A 19,492-nucleotide genomic window follows, 5' to 3' on the forward strand; every position below is an offset into this window, starting at 1 on the left:
AACTCATACATGATCACACACTTGATTTGTCCATAACCAGTTTTTAACCTTTGCCTTAAACAAATTGAGTGTCGAGCATTCTCTAATGAGTTGAGGAAGACTGTTCCACAGATGGCCTCCCTTAACAGAGAGGACGTTCTGCCCACTGTCCGTCTGTGGGGTATAAACAAGTCTCCTCGGGTTGTAGCTTGAGTTGTCCTGTCTGAGCTTTCTTTATGCCTAATGAACTGCTTTAGTGGTGGTGGAGCAAGGGGGTATAAGACTTTATATATTAAACACACTCTTTTAAGTTTCACTAAGTTATTGAAGTTCAGTAATTTATGTTTTTTTAACACATGACACAGTGGTGGTGGGAAGTGACTCTTATTTATGTGACTCTTGAAGGATAATGTTGGGTCTAGAATGACCCCAAGATATTTAAATTCTGGAGCTAATTCAAGCTCTGCTCCATCCAGGAATATGTTTGACTGCTTCAAGTTTAAGGGGCGTTTTGAAAAATACATACAGACAGTTTTTGAGGTGTTCAACATTAGGCATGAGTCCTCCAGCCAGCTATGCATTAATGCTAAAGCAGCTGTAAGATCTTTTGCCACCTGCTGGACACTATTTGCTTGCGTATATATAACTGCATCATCTGCATACATTTGAGCAAATATATTTGGACAGACTTCAGGTAAGTTATTGATAAAAAGAGAGAGAACAATAAGGGCCCAAGAACAGATCCTTGAGGAACCCCTGTATCACAGTCTAAATATGGAGATTTAACCCCATCCAACAACACACACTGTTTCCTGTGTGAGAGATATGAGGCAAACCACTGAAGAGCCCGACTGGAGATATTAAACTGAGTCAATCTGGACAACAATATCTGATGGTTTACAGAGTCGAAAGCCTTCTTCAGATCTAAAAATACAGCTCCAACACAGGGACTCTTGTCCAGCAAGCTCCTCAAGTTCTCCACTAGCATACACAGGGCAGTATCTGTGGAGTGATGTGCCTGAAAGCCAAACTGCAATGGATGTAATGAGGGTTGGGTGTTTTCTAGGTGAGCAGTGAGGAGTTTAACCACCCACTTCTCAGCTATTTTAGATACGACCGGGAGTATGCTTATGGGGCGATAATTAGCCATGTCAGTCTTCACACCTGCTTTGAAAATTGGTGTAACTGCAGCAAATTTTCAAATCTGTTGGAACAATGGAATGTTCGAATGACATATTCAAAACATGAGTTGTTGGACGTACAAGCAAATCCATATGTTCCTTTAGGAAATTTGTGTTAATACCATATACATCAAGTGCTTTTGATTGTTTTAAACCTGTAATTAGTTTAGCAACTTCAGTGTCTGAAATATGAGTGATGGTGAACAAATTTTGACAGCATCATTCACACTATCAGAGCATACGACTGAGTCAAAGCTCTGACTGATCTCCTTAACAGATGAAATAAAGAAAGGGTTTAAGTTACTAGCAATAGATAGAGGCTCTCTAACAATAGAGTTATTTACACAAAGATCAATTGTATTTTTACTTTTGTTTGAATGACGGCCTAGTAATTTATTTAAGTGTTGCCAGATAATTTTACCATTACCTTTGGCTCTTTCAATTATATTTATAAAAATTTTTGCTTTGGCCTGTCTCGAACTTCTTGTTACTTTGTTCCGCATTGAAGTAAACCTCTGTCTATCCAGAGTTAGACCTGTTTTCAGGAACTGCTTTAGTAATTGATCTCTTGTTTTCATTAAATTCTTGCACTCTTTGTTTAACCAGGGCAAATTAGATGTTGTCTTTATTTTTTGTCGACCTCTAATGGAGTATGTTGATATAACATCCTTAATGTCAGTGAAGTGACTGCTGCAGAATTGTGGATCATCACTACACAATAAAGGCTCCCAGTTAACTGATGCTAATGCTTCTGCTACATTTTGTCGCTGACTTCTTGGTATGAATTCATAAAAGGATCTCCTATTAGATGAACTTTGAAAGTCATTCTTAACCCGTGATTTTATAAATTTTCTAGAAAATAATATAAAATTGTGGTCTGAAATACCAGTGATAAAATTATAAGATTTAATAATTCGCTCGGGCTTATTACTGAAAACCAGATCTATTTTAGTTTTAGAGTGTCTTGTTATTCTTGTGGGTTGTTCAATGTGTTGAGTAAAGTTCAAAGTCTCAATTATGTCCTTGAGTGTTTTTCTGTCCTTTTCACAGTCCCAGTTGACATTAAAATCTCCCATTACAATTATTTCATTAGACTTATTATTTATAGCATGATATTTAAGTAATATCTGTAGTTGTTCATTAAAAATATTCTTTGCGGAAGGAGGGCGATATAAACAGATCAACGTAAATGACATTTCTGGGGAAAGAGTGATTTTAATAGAAATATGTTCTATTTCGACATCTATTGGTGAACTACGTAAAGAGCAATCCAGGTGTTTTTTTTACATACACAAGTATTCCTCCTCCTCTTGTTCCAATTCTATCCCTTCTGAATACTGTGTACTGTTTCGCCCTTCTCATTGCTTTTTCCGCTTTTTTCCAAAACAAAGGCACTGCACATGGGCGTTTTACCCATATTCTATCGCAATATTTCATTTTCTTATCGTTGCCCAACATTGGGCTCACGGTATGTTCACGGTACCGTATGGGCTATATCATACCGTTCACGGGATGATATAGCCCAGCCCTAACGTGGACTATATCGATATAAACGATATTGTCACATCTCATATCTCTTATAAAAAATCTAGCGATATATTTAAAAACTCAATACATCGCCCAGTCCTAATCCAGCCTCTTGATCACCATCAGCTGGGATAGGCTACACTCCTCCCCATCGCCCTGAATTGGATAAGCAGCTAAGAGCATGGGAGGATGGATGATTACATCACATGCCATCTTTCTGTTTCAGTTCAGTGTTTTACATCACATTGGACCGCCGACTCTCGCCCCATCTGTCCTGTCTACATAGGTGACTTTGCAGTAAAGGTCAAAATGCCAGTATGATTTGCATGTGTTGTTCTTTTCTAGCAGATAGTAGCAGTCATCAAAGTCACAGGTCCACTGGGTCTAAGAAACTGAGAGCGACCCTGCACAGAGACACTCTGGTCCAAAAACTTCTTGGTTTAATCAGGTCGAGCAGTGTCTTGTTTTACAGCCGCAGCACTAAGGTCATCTCAGACATCGCAGGAACTGCAGGAGATAATGACGTATTTTGAGGTGAGAACGGAAAGGAAGAAAAAAAAATGAGGTGTTTCTTTTGTGGACAAGTTGAAGTAGTAAGAGGAAACTCAGTGCAAGCTGTTATGATACTCTCCGTTAGGCCCTGCTCAGGTCGGACATATTTTGCATGAGAGTAAATACTCTGGTTTATTTGGGTCATTACAGAGTCTGTTTGCATCACCTTGGGATCAGCACAGGACTGTTTGTTTTCACAGCCACAGTATCACTAATGCAGCTTTCAATCAGCGGCTTAAGACTAGCAGGGCTGTGTCGTTTGTCCACAATAATACCGGTTTACATTTTCACATTATAAAAATAAATACATAAGCTGTCATCTTTATAGTTCAAGTGTCATTTAATATTATGATATCATTGCTATAGCAACATTTATATTGTGTACAACAACAAGACAAGCCACTTCTGACCGCCAGACCCGCACTCGCCTCCGATGATCACTTTCCAGTAAAAGTGGCAACGAGTAACTTGTTTCACTACTTAAAGCAGGAAACAAAAAAGCACAATGAAGTACAACCAGGATACAGTGGAGGAGACACTAGCAGCTGGAGACATACAACCCAAAAGTAAACAAATGGTTCAAATGAACTCGTTAAGACAACGCATGATGGGAAGAGCAAACAGTGCATGGAAATTACGGACTGGTTGACTAAGGATATGATGCCAGTTTAGCGGATTTCTGTGGAAAAGGATCCCCTTAGGCAGCTCGTTAAAAAGCTCGACTCAATTTACAACTTCCCAGATAGGGAAAAATATTTTTCCCTTTTGTTTTCATTATGTGATTAATAAAAGTTTTCTCTTTTTTGAAATCAGAATCAGAATACTTTATTGATCCCTGGGGGAAATTATTTTTTGTTACAGTGCTCCATTTTAAACCAACATTAAGACAAGACAGACAATACGCTAACTAAGAATAGTACAATATATACATATATATACATACATACATACATAAGTCACTTATAAATAAATAGTTGGAAAAGAAACATGTGTAGCTGTAGCAGCAAACAGTGTGTTAAGTGGATGCGTTGTAAATGGAACTGAAGGCAAAGGAAGGAGGGCGGGAAAAAGAAAAGGCTTCAGGAACAAGAGGGGAGGAGTGGGGGCAGAATGAGACAAATTAGTTAAGGAAACTATGGTGCAGCTACAGAAGACTTGCAAGATTAAGTTGGCTTAGTTCTTGCCAAACTGCTTTTACCTGCTTTGCTTTCACTAGTTTTCCCTGATTATGTAACACTTTTACTTAGAATTTCCACTAACTGTGCTATCTTTGTGCTTTATGCTGTGTCACTGCTACTGCACTGTGCTGCTGCCGGCACTTTGTTTTAATAGATTTACACTCTGAATCAGGGAGTCTGTTATCAATTAATTAAATTAATTTGTAATTTTTTGTGAATAGAAGTCTTTCATTTTGAACCATTAAGACAATGGAGGATGTTGGTGAAGTTCAGAGGACCTCCTCACCTTCAACATTACTTTAGGCAGTTTAAAATAAATTTAAAACTGTTTAATAATTAGTAAAACAATTGTCTAGACTTAAATAAAACCCTTTACACTAAAATTTATTCCCAACTCAAATTTCAAAGGCAGAAAACATCACATATTCCTCATTAGTTTCTTTACATCCTAAACTCATCGCCTACCACTAAACACTGAACAATAATAATCTTCAAAGTGAAGTAAACTCTGTGAACTTTCCTTAGTCAAGCCATTTATAGAAATCAACTTCTCAATCAGTTTCAAAAGTTAACTGTGTTCCAGTCGCTGGCAGTGATTCAGCTACAGCCACGTACAGCAGCCCAAAACAAGGCGATGCCCATCAAACTCTGATAAGGAGACCAGTACCCGATATAATCTCCTTTTCAAAGTGCGGGGTGTGAAGTGTGAAGTGACCAGATCAGTGAAAATCTTAAATGTCTTGCTCCAGTTACTTTTTGGTGGAGCAAACATCACTAACGCTGCATCTGCACACGGACCATACAAACACCCCACACAGTGCAGTTCATGGTGTGCATGTTTGAACGTGAATTGGGATTTAAGAGGAATTAAGAGACGTATTTCCGTGTCAGCCACACCATCACTTACATGCAGATTTGTTTACCAAAGCTACAAACAAATCAGGCCCTCCCGGAGTCTAGGGGGAGGCGATAATCGTGCTGAAGATGTTTTTCACGAGGAAAATAACTGCTGCGCTTTCCTCTGTTTAGATATGCACACACAACAAGGTCTAATGTGTATGAGATGCATTTGTGCCAGCATACTGCAGCAGGGTTCAGCTCGAAACGGGTAACAGGGAGTAACCTGCAGCCTTCTGATGCACTGCATATAGTTTTTGTAAACAATGTACTGACCAAAAGCATTTGGAAATTGGACATACTGTAACATAAATACAGAATAAATATACATTTTTAAATTACAGAAATAAATATTCATAGAAAATAATAGCACAGGATATGTGCAAATTTAAGGTGCAGCAGGAAAATGCAATAAAAAAAAAAAAAAGAATATATCCAAAAGCCTTCTGCAGTTCTTCCCTGCCATCAGAGGAGAACAAGCATGTGTACGTGCTTCAAATGCCTAAAAATATCAGTGTCAGCGCTGACATGTGGCTTCAAATCCTGCTCTCCCAGGAGGAAGTCCTCCACTGAGCCCATTGCGCCACTGTGTCTTACTTCCTACATTGACTTTTTCACTTTTTCACAGTATACTGTTCACTTCATCTGGCCTGAAGGAACCTGCGACAGCCGCCAATCACTGCCTAGATTCTCTTAAGCCTGAATATAGAGCCTGGAGGAAGTATGAAGGCTCGTCCTTTCACATCAGTTGTGTCACAATATGCTGAATGGATTACACTTGATATGATTTGTTTGTTTTATTTTCTTTTTTGGCAACAACCTATTAGTTCCTGGGACCGACGAGATACAAGAACCTACTGATGTTCATGTCATTATTATTTCACAGACAAGTTTGAATGTATTAAATCAGAGCAAGGACAGGCATCAACAACACTGCAGCCCTGTTGTCATGCAGACAAATACAAAAAACATGAAGGAAAAAAATATCTGATTGAGGTAAGAAAACTTCTTTGTGTATTTACTGTGTGAGTACTTTAAAGTGTGATTACTATAGCATTAACTTTGGTAGGGTTTTCCGGACGAGACCTCAAGGCTAACTTCCATGACAAAAGGGCATCACTTTAATGGGGAAGCTACCAGGAGACCTCACAGCAGGCCTGCTTTCATTAAGAGTTCAGTCACACAGCACTAGACTGCCTCGTAACCACAGGTCGGTATTCTACTACTTCCTGTAAACATGTCTGCCATGAGATTAATCTGAAAGTGGACTAATGTCACTGTCTACAGAGGATAAAGTATTAAAAATATTAATTTAAAAAGTATAAGTGTATAATTGGTTATTTATGACAAATTTCAAATTCAGCAAGTTGTGTTTATTTGAATTGGGGACAATTTTCCTCTGCTACGTATACAGTTGTTAAGTGATGACATTTGAACCCTGCTTTCGGGTCTAAACTATTCTGTGTTTATTAAAGCCTTTGTGTTTTTAACATGTTTTAATGCTTTGCACCTTGTTCATTTTACTCTGAAAAAGCCCCTAAAGTCAGTGATAACTGTCAGCCTCTCTTGGTTGTTATTACCACTGTTAATTTTACAGCTAAATTTTAAAACCTTACATGTAACTACAGCCCAGCCCATGCAGCAGTATATTAATGACCAGTGTTGGTCAAGTTACTTGAAAAAAGTAATCAGTAACTAATTACTGATTACTTCCCCCCAAAAAAGTAATCCCGTTACTTAGTTACTTTTTAAAAACACGATTTACAACCTGATTAGGTGATAAAGCGATAGATCTTTCAGCCCAATTCTACTTTTTCTACATAATCCATCATACAAAATGTAATCAAATGGAAAAGTCTCTTTTTAAAACTTGTTTTATTAGTTTTAATCTTTTAACTTTATGCATCAAGCAAAAATTTAATTATATGCAACATTCTCTGACTTGAATAAATTAGTTTAACATTTAAACTTATTTTCTGCACATTCCAGCACATAAAATAAAATATTTTTTGTGTTTACACTCACTCTTTCAAATAGATGCAAGTAAAACACAGCAGAAAATAAATAAAGTCAAAGACTCAGCGGTCCTGTTGCTCTATTTTCACCTGTAAAGCAGGACTGCGGTAGGCGGAGGTTTACCCTGGTGCAGGTGTGCCGCGGTCAGTGGAAGAATCCGCGAGTTTCTCTGTGAATTTCCCATTACGTCGTTGTGCACTCGGTGCTTGCTTGGAAGTTTTGGGGGTTTTTTCGCTGTAAAAAGAAGTTTTCTTCCCACGCACAACGGACACTAATGTTTTTGTCACTTTTTATGGAATCAAACTCAAAGTAAGGTCAGTACTTCCACGCTTTAAACGCTGCACGCTCATACTCTCTCCTGCAATCGATATGTGATCCATTGTTGATCTGCACACAGCTGTTGTCACTAACGGCGCACTCGCTTACGTCACTGTCGTGAGACATTCTCGCAAAGAATCACGGTTTTAGTAACGCCGTAACGCAGTGTTCCTACGGGAAAGTAACGGCAATCTAATTACCGTTTTTGCAATAGTAATCCCTTACTTTACTCGTTACTTGAAAAAAAAGTAATCGCGTTACAAGTAACGCGTTACTGCCCATCTCTGTTAATGACTAACCTCGTATTGGGGATGGATCATCTCAGCTGTTCTCCTGACTGATGTTTCGTCCATTTACAGCATCCTGCAATATGACTGCATTTGTCCCTAACCATTGGGAACCCTCATGTTAACTTTTATCGAGTGGAAAAAAGTTAGCATTCATCCTCCAGCTTCACTGTGTTTATACTGTGCTAACCATATATTATGCTAGCTCTGTCGCTAGCCACCATGTAGCGCATCATTATATACCAGCTAGGCCAACTTTAGTAACCCTACAAACGTCACTACTGTTTAGTTTTCTGCCTTCATGTTGGAAGTGATAGCAGAGCTGTACGTTTGAATTTTTCAGCAATCACTCAGTCAGAACATGTGATATCATCTGGATGTTAAACTTAATTGTTACACCTGTAGAGGAGTCACACTGATCATTTTATTAAAGATGAAAGAATTTAGACAGTTTTTAACTCTCAGTAATGCCGCAGTGTTTGTTTGACTTTGGGACCTGCAGCGGAGTTTGGATCCGGAAACGGCCAATGACGTATGACTTAAAGACCGGATACTGCATCTACATGAGGAGTGCAACATGGTAGCCAGACTTACTCATTGTTGTGATGAACAGCAACAGTTCAGCTAGCGTAAGTTAATGGCTATCCAAATGTACCGTAATTATGAACTGCTACTAGACTTTTAGATATTTTTTAGAATTAGTTTAAGTATTATACCCATTGTTTAAATATCAATAAAATGTCTATTTTTATGTTACTTCCATATATGCTCTTCTTTAAAAACACAGATCTGCTTTTACTTCTAAAGACATCTCTGCATTTGGAAAAAAAAAAAAAAAGGAAGCAACATGTAGCAATATAACCCTAACTGTATGGAAATGTTAGCCAACTGGAACCCTGCAAACACAAACACAGCGTGCAGTCTGGCGTAAAAAACAAACATAAATAAATAAATAAATAGATAGAGGAAGGTGGACGCCTTTCATGCTGTAAAACAAAATCTTTGTTTTCTTTGTTCACACATAGATACAGGAATTTTTTTGTAAATTTTCACCATGCAAGGGTGTTTTTAAGAGTCCTTTCCTCAATGGCCTAAAATGCTGTTTACATGTCAGCGATCCCAAAACAAATAGACAGGCCCTTACTGTAAAGCCAGTCTTAACTACAGTTTCAGAAATAGTCAGATTAAAGGAGACTTTCAATCAGAATGTCCCCAAGCTTAGGCGTCTTATATCAAGTCACTTAAACTAGAAGTTCAACGCAAATTGTTGTCAGGCATTCTTCTTATTTATTGATTTATTTACAAATCTCTCCACAAACTCTGAAATTATGTGGAATAACTCACAAGATTTTGGACCAATGACCTTTGGGTGTTATGCAGATGCTGTTTAAACAGAATTTGAATATTTTTTCCCTGTTTATTCTACAAACTGTCAAAATACACTTTATTAAGTACACCTGTTCAACTGCTTATTAATGCCAACATCAGTTCCCAATCTTGTCAGAACAGGAAACTGAGGCTGCAACATGCCAAGACTCATTAAACTGTGTGATACATTGGAAAATAGCTGCCTGGTCTGATGAGGCTCAACTTTTGCTGCAACATTTAGATGGCAGGGTCAGAAGTCGGCATAAACATCACAAAGCAACAGATCCATGCTGCTCTGTAGCAACGGATAAGGCTGCTGAAGGAGGTGTAATTGTGGGGGGGGTAGGTACTTTTTGGCACACTTTGCCACATCATTTAAAGTGCCACAGCCCACCCAAATATTGTTGCTGACCATGTCAATACCTTTATGAGCACAGTGTATCTTCTTATGGTTGCGTCAAGCAAGATAACATGTCATGTCACAAAGCTCTAATCATCTCAAATTGGTTTCTTGAACATGACAGTGAGCTCATGACGGCCTTCACAGTCAGCATGTAGTTGAATCAATAAGGTGAAGAATTAACACAGTTCTGAAGGAAAAAGCTGGGTCCAAGCTGGCACTCGGAAGGTTAGGGGTGCAACAATATTCGTATCGATATTGAACCGTTCAATACAGTGCTTTCGGTTCGGTACGCATATGTATCGAACAATACAAAATTTGTAATTTATTTTATCAACTTTCCTTCTGACGATGCTGTCTGTGTTGAGCGCTCAGTGAATCTGCGTTCGACTACTCCGCCTAGGCTCGACAGTGCAGCCTAGGCGGAGTAGTCGAACGCAGATTCACTGAGCGCTCAACACAGACAGCATCGTCAGAAGGAAGAGCGCAGGGCAAGCTAGCGAGACAGAAGTTAAGCTCTCCTTGCAACATGGACCTCCCCCACCCTCATTCAGATCTGGCGTTTGGAATTATTTTGGTTTTCATGTGACGTATGACCCTGAAGGTAAGCGAGTCATGGACTAAAGTAAAACAGTATGTCGGATGTGCCATGCAATGCTCAATTACATGGGTGGGAACTAGTGTGTTAGCGCAGTTAGCTCGTTAACTTGTTGGCCGTCCAGCCCCATGCACGGGGCGATCGGCGGTAGCTCGTTAACGGAGATTTGCCGTGTTGTGGCGTTAACGTCATTTCAACGAGATTAACCTGAAAGCACTAGTGGGAACACAACGAATATGACTGCACATTTACGCCGACATCATCCTAGTGCAAAGACAAGTGGAAGCAGAAAAAAAACAAGCAAGCATGCTACTAACTTTAGCCGAGTCATTTAGACAGCTGTTAGCACATGATTCTCCTTATATATGTTTAATATGCTGCTGAGAATATAGCCCAGAAGAAGCAGATAGTATAGCTTTTATTTTGGAAAGAGCCATTTCTCTGTAATAAACTCTCTTTTCCAAAGATGAGTGATTCTTCAATCAGATACAGGGCTCGCAATATCGCTAGCCCAACGTCCCGGGGCTAGCGATTTTTCCAGTCGGGCTACCAAAATCTATCTCTGCCCTGCCCGTCGGGCTATTGTAGGAAGGAAAAATATATGTCAATGCTTTTGCATTCTTTCGGAAATGTAGCTGGGTAATTATGTCATTGGCATCGGTGAGCCACTGTCAATATGTGACATATTGCAATCGCGTTTGAATTTGCGCTTGTTTTTTTGCTTTCACTTTGCAATCGCGCGAACTGTGTATAGAGAGCGACAGCACTGATCTGTGAGTGATGATAATTTGTGCACCAATTCCTCTGACATCGTCTTATTAATCGTTAGCTTACTATGCAAACATGACAAGTGAAATCTCCCGCAGCAAGCTTAAACCTGTGAGAGGTTGATCGCGCAGAGAATCGCTGAGCTTATGTGAGTGAGTGTGTAAAAGCATTTCAGTTCTGCTGAGCCAAATAAGACAGGTCAGGGTGAAGAAGTGACAGCCAAAGAAAAGCTTACCACAAAACGGAGAAGTTATGACAAATCAGACTATAAGGCAAAAAGAAAGTGCAGCTTTATGGTTTCATGGACAAAAGAATTTCTGTGGCTGCAATATGACAAGCTAAATAACCAGGGCTGCACATAAGTGGTCCGCAGGTGCGCATTCGCTGTCAAAATAAAAAAACACGCACAAGGGTTAGGGTTAAATTTAAAAACTGTACTTTTGAGTTAAAATATATATTTATAATTTTAATAAATGACAAATTAAAAATGCATGAACATTTTTTTGTATCGAAAAAATATCGAACCGTGACACCAAAGTATCGAACCGAACCGAACCGTGAATTTTGTGTATCGTTGCACCCCTACGGAAGGTGTACGTAATGAGGTGGCCATTGAGTGCAAGCCTGATTGTTTCTGGTAATGATTCGATTATTGGCTTAGCACTCAAACATCAACATGCAGGAAGGAAAGTTGCAAGTCTAAATAAATACCTTCCATGGAAATTGCTTCACGGCTGCATTTCAGAAGTAAAAACACTTAAAGGGAACCAGCCTGTCACTTGAGAAAATTTGACTTGTCACAGCAAGAAAGAATAGGTATAAATAATGACACGAGTAATCATGTCATAGATCGTACCACTATCTGGCCCACCATCTCCTGCCAGGGCTTGCTGGGAATGCTTCGACAGAGCTGCAATTTTGCACACCACTGCCTGTGCTTTAAATACTGGGAGCCATTAAAATTGCGATTTAAAAAAGAGGCCTTTTATCATTAAACCAACTACTTCTTCTCCCTTCCCATCTCAGCGACTCATAAATCCCAGCCATAATTTATAACCACTTTGCGGCATTTTAAATTTGTCTAATGTGGTTTTCACTTGTGAAACGTTCCCTCAAATCATGGTACGTTAGCTGAACTGAAAACTGTCCTTAACACAGCCAATCCAACCTCAGTTCAGACACCTGCATCTGACTGCAGCAGGAAACAACAACAGTAACTTCCTCTTTTTTTGCCCGCGGTGCACTCAGGTGTGCACACATATACAAACGAGGACCAGTAAAAGAAAAATGAAAAGCAGGGAAAAGAAAGAAAGAATAGAGATCTTTGAATACCTGCAGAACAGGAATCCAACACGCCCAAAACGGACATAAGATACCTATATCACATGTATGAAACATAGTGTCTCCTGCTGGACACCCCCCTCCGCCCACACTCATGTGCACATACAATCCACCCTGCACGTCAGAACAAGTCCTTACTACACGTATGAAATTCCTTCAAACCAAAACGACAACAGTGTTGTTGACTTGCTGTGTGTGTGTGTGTGTGTGTGTGTGTGTGTGTGCACCTCCCATTCGCAATAACCTAATCTACACCCTTCTTCTTTCTCTCTCAGGACTCTTAAAGCACCAGCGTTCACTCTTAACATCTAAACACTTTTCTCTCACCTCAGGTAAAACACAGCAGAGGAAAACCCCCCTTTCTTTTACGCAACTTATATGTAGATTATCTGACTTAATGCCATAACATTCAAATATGATTAAAATGGCTAGTTTTACTTTAAAGTGGGCCCCTTTTAAAGTTTCTTTATTCTCAACACTTTTATATATTTTAAGTTATTTAACCTATAAATTCAACACAGCTACTAAAGGACGTTACAGTGTAACCATTTTGTCAGTGGCTGTTTCCAAAGTCATGAATAAAAGTTCAGCCGATTATTTACAGAAGTTATAGGACCAATCCTCACAAAAAGCAGAAGCTTGTGGTGAGAAATCTTTACAAAAGTTTATTTAGAAATTTCACCACTAGCTCTCACATCTGGTTAAATTCACAGAAAAAACTTCTTTATGGAAGGAAATGATTTTAGCACCTTTAAATGTTTTCCTTTGCCCTCCATTCATTTTCTGAAGCCCCATTCACACATACCTTGACACCTGTGGATGATCCCACTTACCCACAAAAATCAAAGGTTGCTAGGGGAAAATGTGCATTCTGCAACGGGTTGGCAAGTGTTTCCCAGCAGCTGCTAAGTTTAACTGGCTGCAAAGAGGTCTACAGTACAGTGTACTTGCAATTACTTTGGTTGTTAGCAGGTTGCTATGGTTGCCTTCAGTTAGCGTGGATAAAAGCGGTTTGTCGGGAAACACTCGACAACCGCTTGCCCAGAGGCAGTGAAACTGTGAAAAGTGCAACGCAAACTACAAACAGATAGTCACCTTCAAAAGTAAAAGCTGCACCTTTTGAAATACACAGCTTTTACTTTGAAGGTGAATGGTCTCCAAACAACAAGAGGCCACGGCAATCTGCTGACGACCAAAGCAATCACAGGGAGGTTTTTAATGCAAATAATTTTATAGTCGGCCAGCAACTAGTCACCAACCAGTCGAGTAACACACATTTTCACCAGTGCCGGAGGTTCCTAAGAGATTTCCAGGCATGTTTAACTAAGCCCATAACAGCTTATCCAACTAAGAGTGGTGACAGTTTGCCAGTCTATCACAGGGCTAACACAGAGCAAAGGATAACCACACACTCTCACATCCACATCTACACGTATGAGTTACACCTCACAGCAGGTAGGTTCCTGGGTTCAAACCTTTGGGTCTGCTGTGATATTCTTAAAGTTTCCTTGTGCCTACAGGGGTTTCCTCCCACAGCCCAAAGACACGAACTTTAGATTGGGTTGTTCAGAAGCAGTTACTTAAATATGAAGAAGGGTTGCAACTGATTGCTGTATCAGTTATTTTACCCATGAATCATTCAGTTGGAAAAGATGAATTTGTTCAGTGAAATATCAAAGCATGACTGAGTGACTGACTGAGGGACTGGTGCGTCACAAAAACCAAATCATCAAATCACAGCGTAAAAACTTAATCACAACATTATTAATGGATAAACAACAAAGTAGCATTTCAGTTTCTAACAAACTGTGCACTGAAAATCTGAAGGACGACTCTCTCTTTTTGTCTTTATATGTGAACTGCAAACAAAGCTTTAGCTGCTGAACTCTACATCTGATTAATATAAAAGCAATACAAAGCTGTAGTACTGCACGGTTTCCAACAACGAATCATCAACTGTGATTGCATCTGCACATCTTTCAGGCTATCGCATTAAAATCTAAACTTGTGCTCACTTCTCAAACTAATTTAGCAATGTTAAGATATCATTAACCAGTAAATAATCAACACAGCACTTCCTGAGAATTCAAGATAATCGTTTGCTTGTTTCTAAAGCTGTCGAACTCTAGAAAGCATCAGCAAAGTGTATATGTAGGCCTACACATCTGAAACAAGAACAGGATGCCAACTAGGCGTTCAGTGTTCACTGGATACTCGAGGTGAATATTTGTTTGATCCAAATTTAATTTACATACTCCATATTTATAGAAGTTTCAATGTGCGGTACAAGCACAGGTCAACTTTTGACCGTGCTTGTTCTTCTGCGTTGTAACTCATACCAACATTTCGATCTGTTCACGTGATCACTTTTACCAAGAACCACCCTGAACAGGAAGAACAGGGTCCCCAAAGACCACACGGCGGGGCTGAAGATGTGCTGTGCTGCTGCTCTGCATGGCAGCGGACTTTCTGAGCACGAGTAAAATTAAAGGTGGGAGGGGCTGATACACAAGCTGCTCTTCAGCCTTTTTGAATGGCAGCAGTTGATTTGGCTAGATAAGGATCACGTGATTTTGACAGGATGTGTTTTTTCTGTGGTGTTTGAGCTTACTTTAACCTTTTCTGTTACCTTTAAGATCACTGTCATATCACACGGGCTAATTCATTCAGAAGCACCGTCTCATACTGCTGTGCTCCTCAGACGCATGCAGCATTATTTTTATTAGATTACAGCTGATTATACGCTGCACAGACACATTTGTCATATTTGTGCACCGCAGGACACCTCAGGCATTTGAAAGCTGTCCTTCCTTCCCGTCATCTTTATCAAACAGCTCTTATGCTTGAGCCGAATTCCTGAGACTAACGGTGCTCTGACATGATGTTTTTTCATCTCATTTATGCAGTGGTTACATCAAATTTAAAATTACTTATAAGTTTTATAAATTAAGCTGGCTTCAACTCAAGTGCTTAAAACTACTCTGACCTGGATCAATGAGAACCTGCCAAGTCAAATTTATTAAATGACTTATTTTTCTTTCACTCATAAATAAAGACATCTCTGTATGTGTGTGTGTTAATGTGTCTGTTAGGGCTGGGCCATATCATACCGTTCACGGTAATACCGGTATAGAAAATGAAATATCGCGATAGAATATGGGTACGGAGCCTACGGAGCATTACAGCTACCGTAGGCAGGAGCCTCGCGGAGTAATACGTACGGTGCTTCAACATAATATTACCGTATTGCGTGTGTGTGTAACCTCTTTCTAAGTTTTGTGGATATTATACATGGTTATGCTGAGGATATGTCGGCCAATTTCCACTGGAAATGCCTTTTGGTTAAACTGTCAGCAAGGAATTTGCATTTGCACCTTTACATTTTTATATAACTTTAATGCAAAAAACAGCTGCTTGTTTAAGTGAAAATACATTGATGGGGTTTTTTTGCACTAATAAAATTGAGGAGTTGTAAAGTATTTTGTCTAGTGTCAATTATATCGTCAGTTATATCGTTATCGCAAATTTTCAAATCTGTATCGTGATAAATATTTTTGGTCATATCGCCCTGCTCTTCACCTCCCTCTAGAAATGGACTGGCTTTTTAAACCATCATGCACACACTCACACTCCAATGGATGCATCAGATTAAACTTTGGGGGTTCAGTACCTTAAATAGCATCCACAGAACCACCGACCTTTTAATTAGTGGATGCTCTACCTTCTGAGGCACAGCTACATCCAAACTTACAACACCTAGTCCTGTCCAAATATCAACCGAGCTCAACCCCCACTTAGCTTCCAAGATCAGACAGGAACCATTTGGTACTCATTGGTTGTATTTCTGAGGTCAGCGCATTGTCAAATTTGAGCTCATCTCAGTGAGAACCCATCACGTTTTGGCTAAAATCTGATGAGCTGGGATGACCACATGAATGTTTACATTGTCATTTCTGTGAGTGGATTTACTGACATAATGCATTCCCATTACCGGCCTAAACCTTATTCTAACCTCACCGCTAAACCAATCCTCTGACGAGGAGGTGTAAACACACCTCTAAAACCTCCTCACTAGAGTAGTCTAAATTAAATTCAAACAAAATAGTAATGCAATACTTGGCTATGGTTTATGTTTATTGTGCTCTTTCGGTTTCTTGGAGGGCGTCAGGTTAAGCGACGACAAATTCAGTCACTCTCTTGTTGTGTGGCAACCCACAAATGACACGCTCAGCGAGCGCATTCTTACATCTGTCCTCGTTTCAAAGAGCATCACTCTGTGCACGTCTTCATGTGAGGACATCTGACAGCTGCAGTTAGAGAAATAACCCGGACCTCATTCTTTGTAACCCAGCGGGGGTTTTCTCCTTTTATTTTTGAACACCAGTAAAAGCAGTTTGGTTTGACATTAGAGAAGCTGGACAGATGAACTGTGCTGATTTTTTGTTTACTTTTTTTAAGTGGTTTAAGTACATTTTATTTTACAGCCCAAGTAACAGCTGAGGAAAAAAGAAACACTTACTCGAGTTATTGCTAAATTTGGCATTAACTTACAGAGCACAGCTCTGGTCTGCATGCACACAAGTGCTGACTGGATAGTTTGTCTGACTGGTTAGCTACTTTTCATATCTTTGATGTTTACTTTCCTCTCAGTCAGAGGCATAAAAGGCTTTCTATATGATTAAGAGTGCTCTGTTTTCACTAAGCTGGTTGAAACTTGCAATAAAACCTTATCTGACAGCAGCTCTACCTGAGAAAGGCTGCAGACAGTCTGTGCTCTCCACATTTTGTGTGTCATCAACTCAGGCTAATTAACCGCACACCAGTCCGTAGTCCAGGCGCCCGTGTGCGCTCACTCACCCACATAAAGCGTTAATTTTTTCTACCTCCGGTGCATTTCCTGTATCAGCAGCAGAGCAGTTGAGGAGGGGACTTCAACTTTTTCGCTATTACACAAGAGGCTAACGTGGAAACTCTGGCTGCCTCGTCCTGAGCCGCACATGGATGATCATGACCGAGGCTAAATGACTTGAGGTGGATGTCTGAGAAGGATGGTGAAGAAGAGGAAGTGATACAGAGCGACAACAATCGCCACAGCTGAGCAGCATGCATGTGATTTAGGGGTGTCACCGTGCTGCTGCAAGGACCTGTTTGTGAAACTGCTTTGTGCAGAGGTCCATGTCTAGACACCCACCAACCCACCCACCAGCACCTTGAGTAGCCACCCACCCGCAGCCACACATCACCATCCACCCCCACATGCACAGACACACGCCCACCACCATTTTACAGCTCCAATCAGATGTAAACAGCATGATCTATCTAACTTCCTGGTCTGTCTCCCTGCCATCTCTCCTTGGTCAAAACCAGACATCTCAGCTTTCAGTGCTCCGCCGACTCTTCTACTCTTACATCTCACACTGTCTCCTCAGCTCGAGCCTCTTCGGGGAGCTTTCGCACTCTCATTTGTCACTGCTGGCAAGCACCTGCTTTGAGTTTGACACCTGCCTGCCAACACCAACCCGCCATCAACAAAAGAGTCAACAGGTCACCGTTAACAGTGTGCAGACCTGAGGCCCCCGAATATAAGAAACAAACACACACACAGCAACACTCCTTCAGACAGTGAACATCCGTCCACACACCCACAGCCATATGCAGCAGAGGGATTTGTGAATGAGCCGCTGCTCTTACCTTGGCACTGGAATCCCTGCTTCCCAAAGCCCCTGTGGACAGAAAGACAGGGCTGTGAGATTTGGGGAATTCACAAGATATGCATTGGCAGTGACGCGCACGCGCACACACACATATCCAATCACACATGATCGCGCGCGCGCGCACACACACACACACACACATCAGCGGGGCCCTGTGTCTTCAGCAGCATTCCTCCAGTGTCAGAGATGGGTGTCCGGGACGATGCGGTAAAAACACCGAGCAGCAGCAACTGCTCTGCGGCTGCCGACACGCCATCTCTCCCCGACAGGCCCTGTTGTCGCATTGTGGAGAATTGTGGAGGGGGGTGGGGGGTGTATGGCGCACCGCGTTGTTTTTCATGATAATGAAAGAAACACTGCGGTGTCAGTGTGGACGAAGGCCGATTGAGCCGCAGCAGCAAGTGAATCACCTGTGTCCTTTCCCCTCACACACACACACGCCCGCGCGCACACTCACCAGATGAAGTCCGTGCAGTGGCTGCAGAAGGTTGGCTGCTTGAAGAAGCGCGCGATGAACTTGTGGTTCTTCACCTCGTGCACATTCTTCTGACGGAGGGCTCCCTGACGGGCAAAGCCGCGCGCGCTCTCCGGCACCTCTCCTTCGCTGTTGGGGTCAGCCATCTTAACGAGGAAGCGGCGGCGGTCCGAGAGGAGGAACGAGGGGTGAGGAGAGGGGAGAGAGAGACGCGACGGAGGCGGCGGGGGAGGACGAGTCGCGGTACAGGTGCCGCCTCCTTCTCCTCTTCGCCCCGCTGGCCGCCGCGGTGTCGCTCGTGCTGCCGGTGTTTTTGTCGGTCTGCGTCCAGCTCGCGCTCAAGCTGCTGCAGCTGCTTCTTCCGGCGGGTCCCCGTGCCGCGCGCCTGCTTCCCTCTTCTCACCGATGTGCCGCTGCTTACAACTCTCTCTCTCTCTCTCTCTCTTCCTCCCTCTCTGTATTTGTGCGTTGACGTGTTGTTTGTGTGGCACACCTCTGAAGCGATCTCTCTCCGTCTATGGCACAACGAGCCCTGCGTTCTTTCACTGTGATGTGACTTCTGGAGACACACGCATCCAAACCAGTCTGAGACGCCAGTTAACAGAAACCAGTGGTTGCCCACGAACCCGTGAGTCAGAGGCCCCTGAAGCTCCGATTTCAGAGAGTCCCTCATTATTAGCCAACCTGGTGACCCCGTTTTCTAAAAAAAAAAAAAATCTACCTTTAGTCATAGACTCTTATTTCAAACATATAGAGAGCATTAGAATTTCAAGTTGAACTCGTGCCTCTGTGTCTGAATGAAAACTTACATTTTAAAATATTTTATTGATTATATACCTCTGACTTATTCTGTAAAGTGTAATTAGATGTGTCTGTTGTCATCAGTGTTTTCA

The 19,492-nt window shown here is 41.2% G+C and overlaps 1 protein-coding gene across 1 annotated transcript in view; it reads right to left on the reverse strand.

Annotated features, from left to right (window-relative positions):
* LOC309708593 (protein kinase C beta type-like) overlaps positions 1-19,492 on the reverse strand; it is a 62,275-nt gene that overhangs the window by 25,627 nt on the left and 17,156 nt on the right. Inside the window, 4 exon segments of the mRNA XM_082536777.1 lie at positions 18,102-18,133; positions 18,582-18,826; positions 18,828-18,965; positions 18,967-19,299. Coding sequence (XP_082392903.1) covers positions 18,102-18,133; positions 18,582-18,826; positions 18,828-18,965; positions 18,967-19,299 — 748 coding nt within the window.

Source organism: Aulonocara stuartgranti (assembly GCF_965226115.1).
Source record: "Aulonocara stuartgranti genome assembly, chromosome: 6".
Lineage (NCBI taxonomy): Eukaryota > Metazoa > Chordata > Actinopteri > Cichliformes > Cichlidae > Aulonocara > Aulonocara stuartgranti.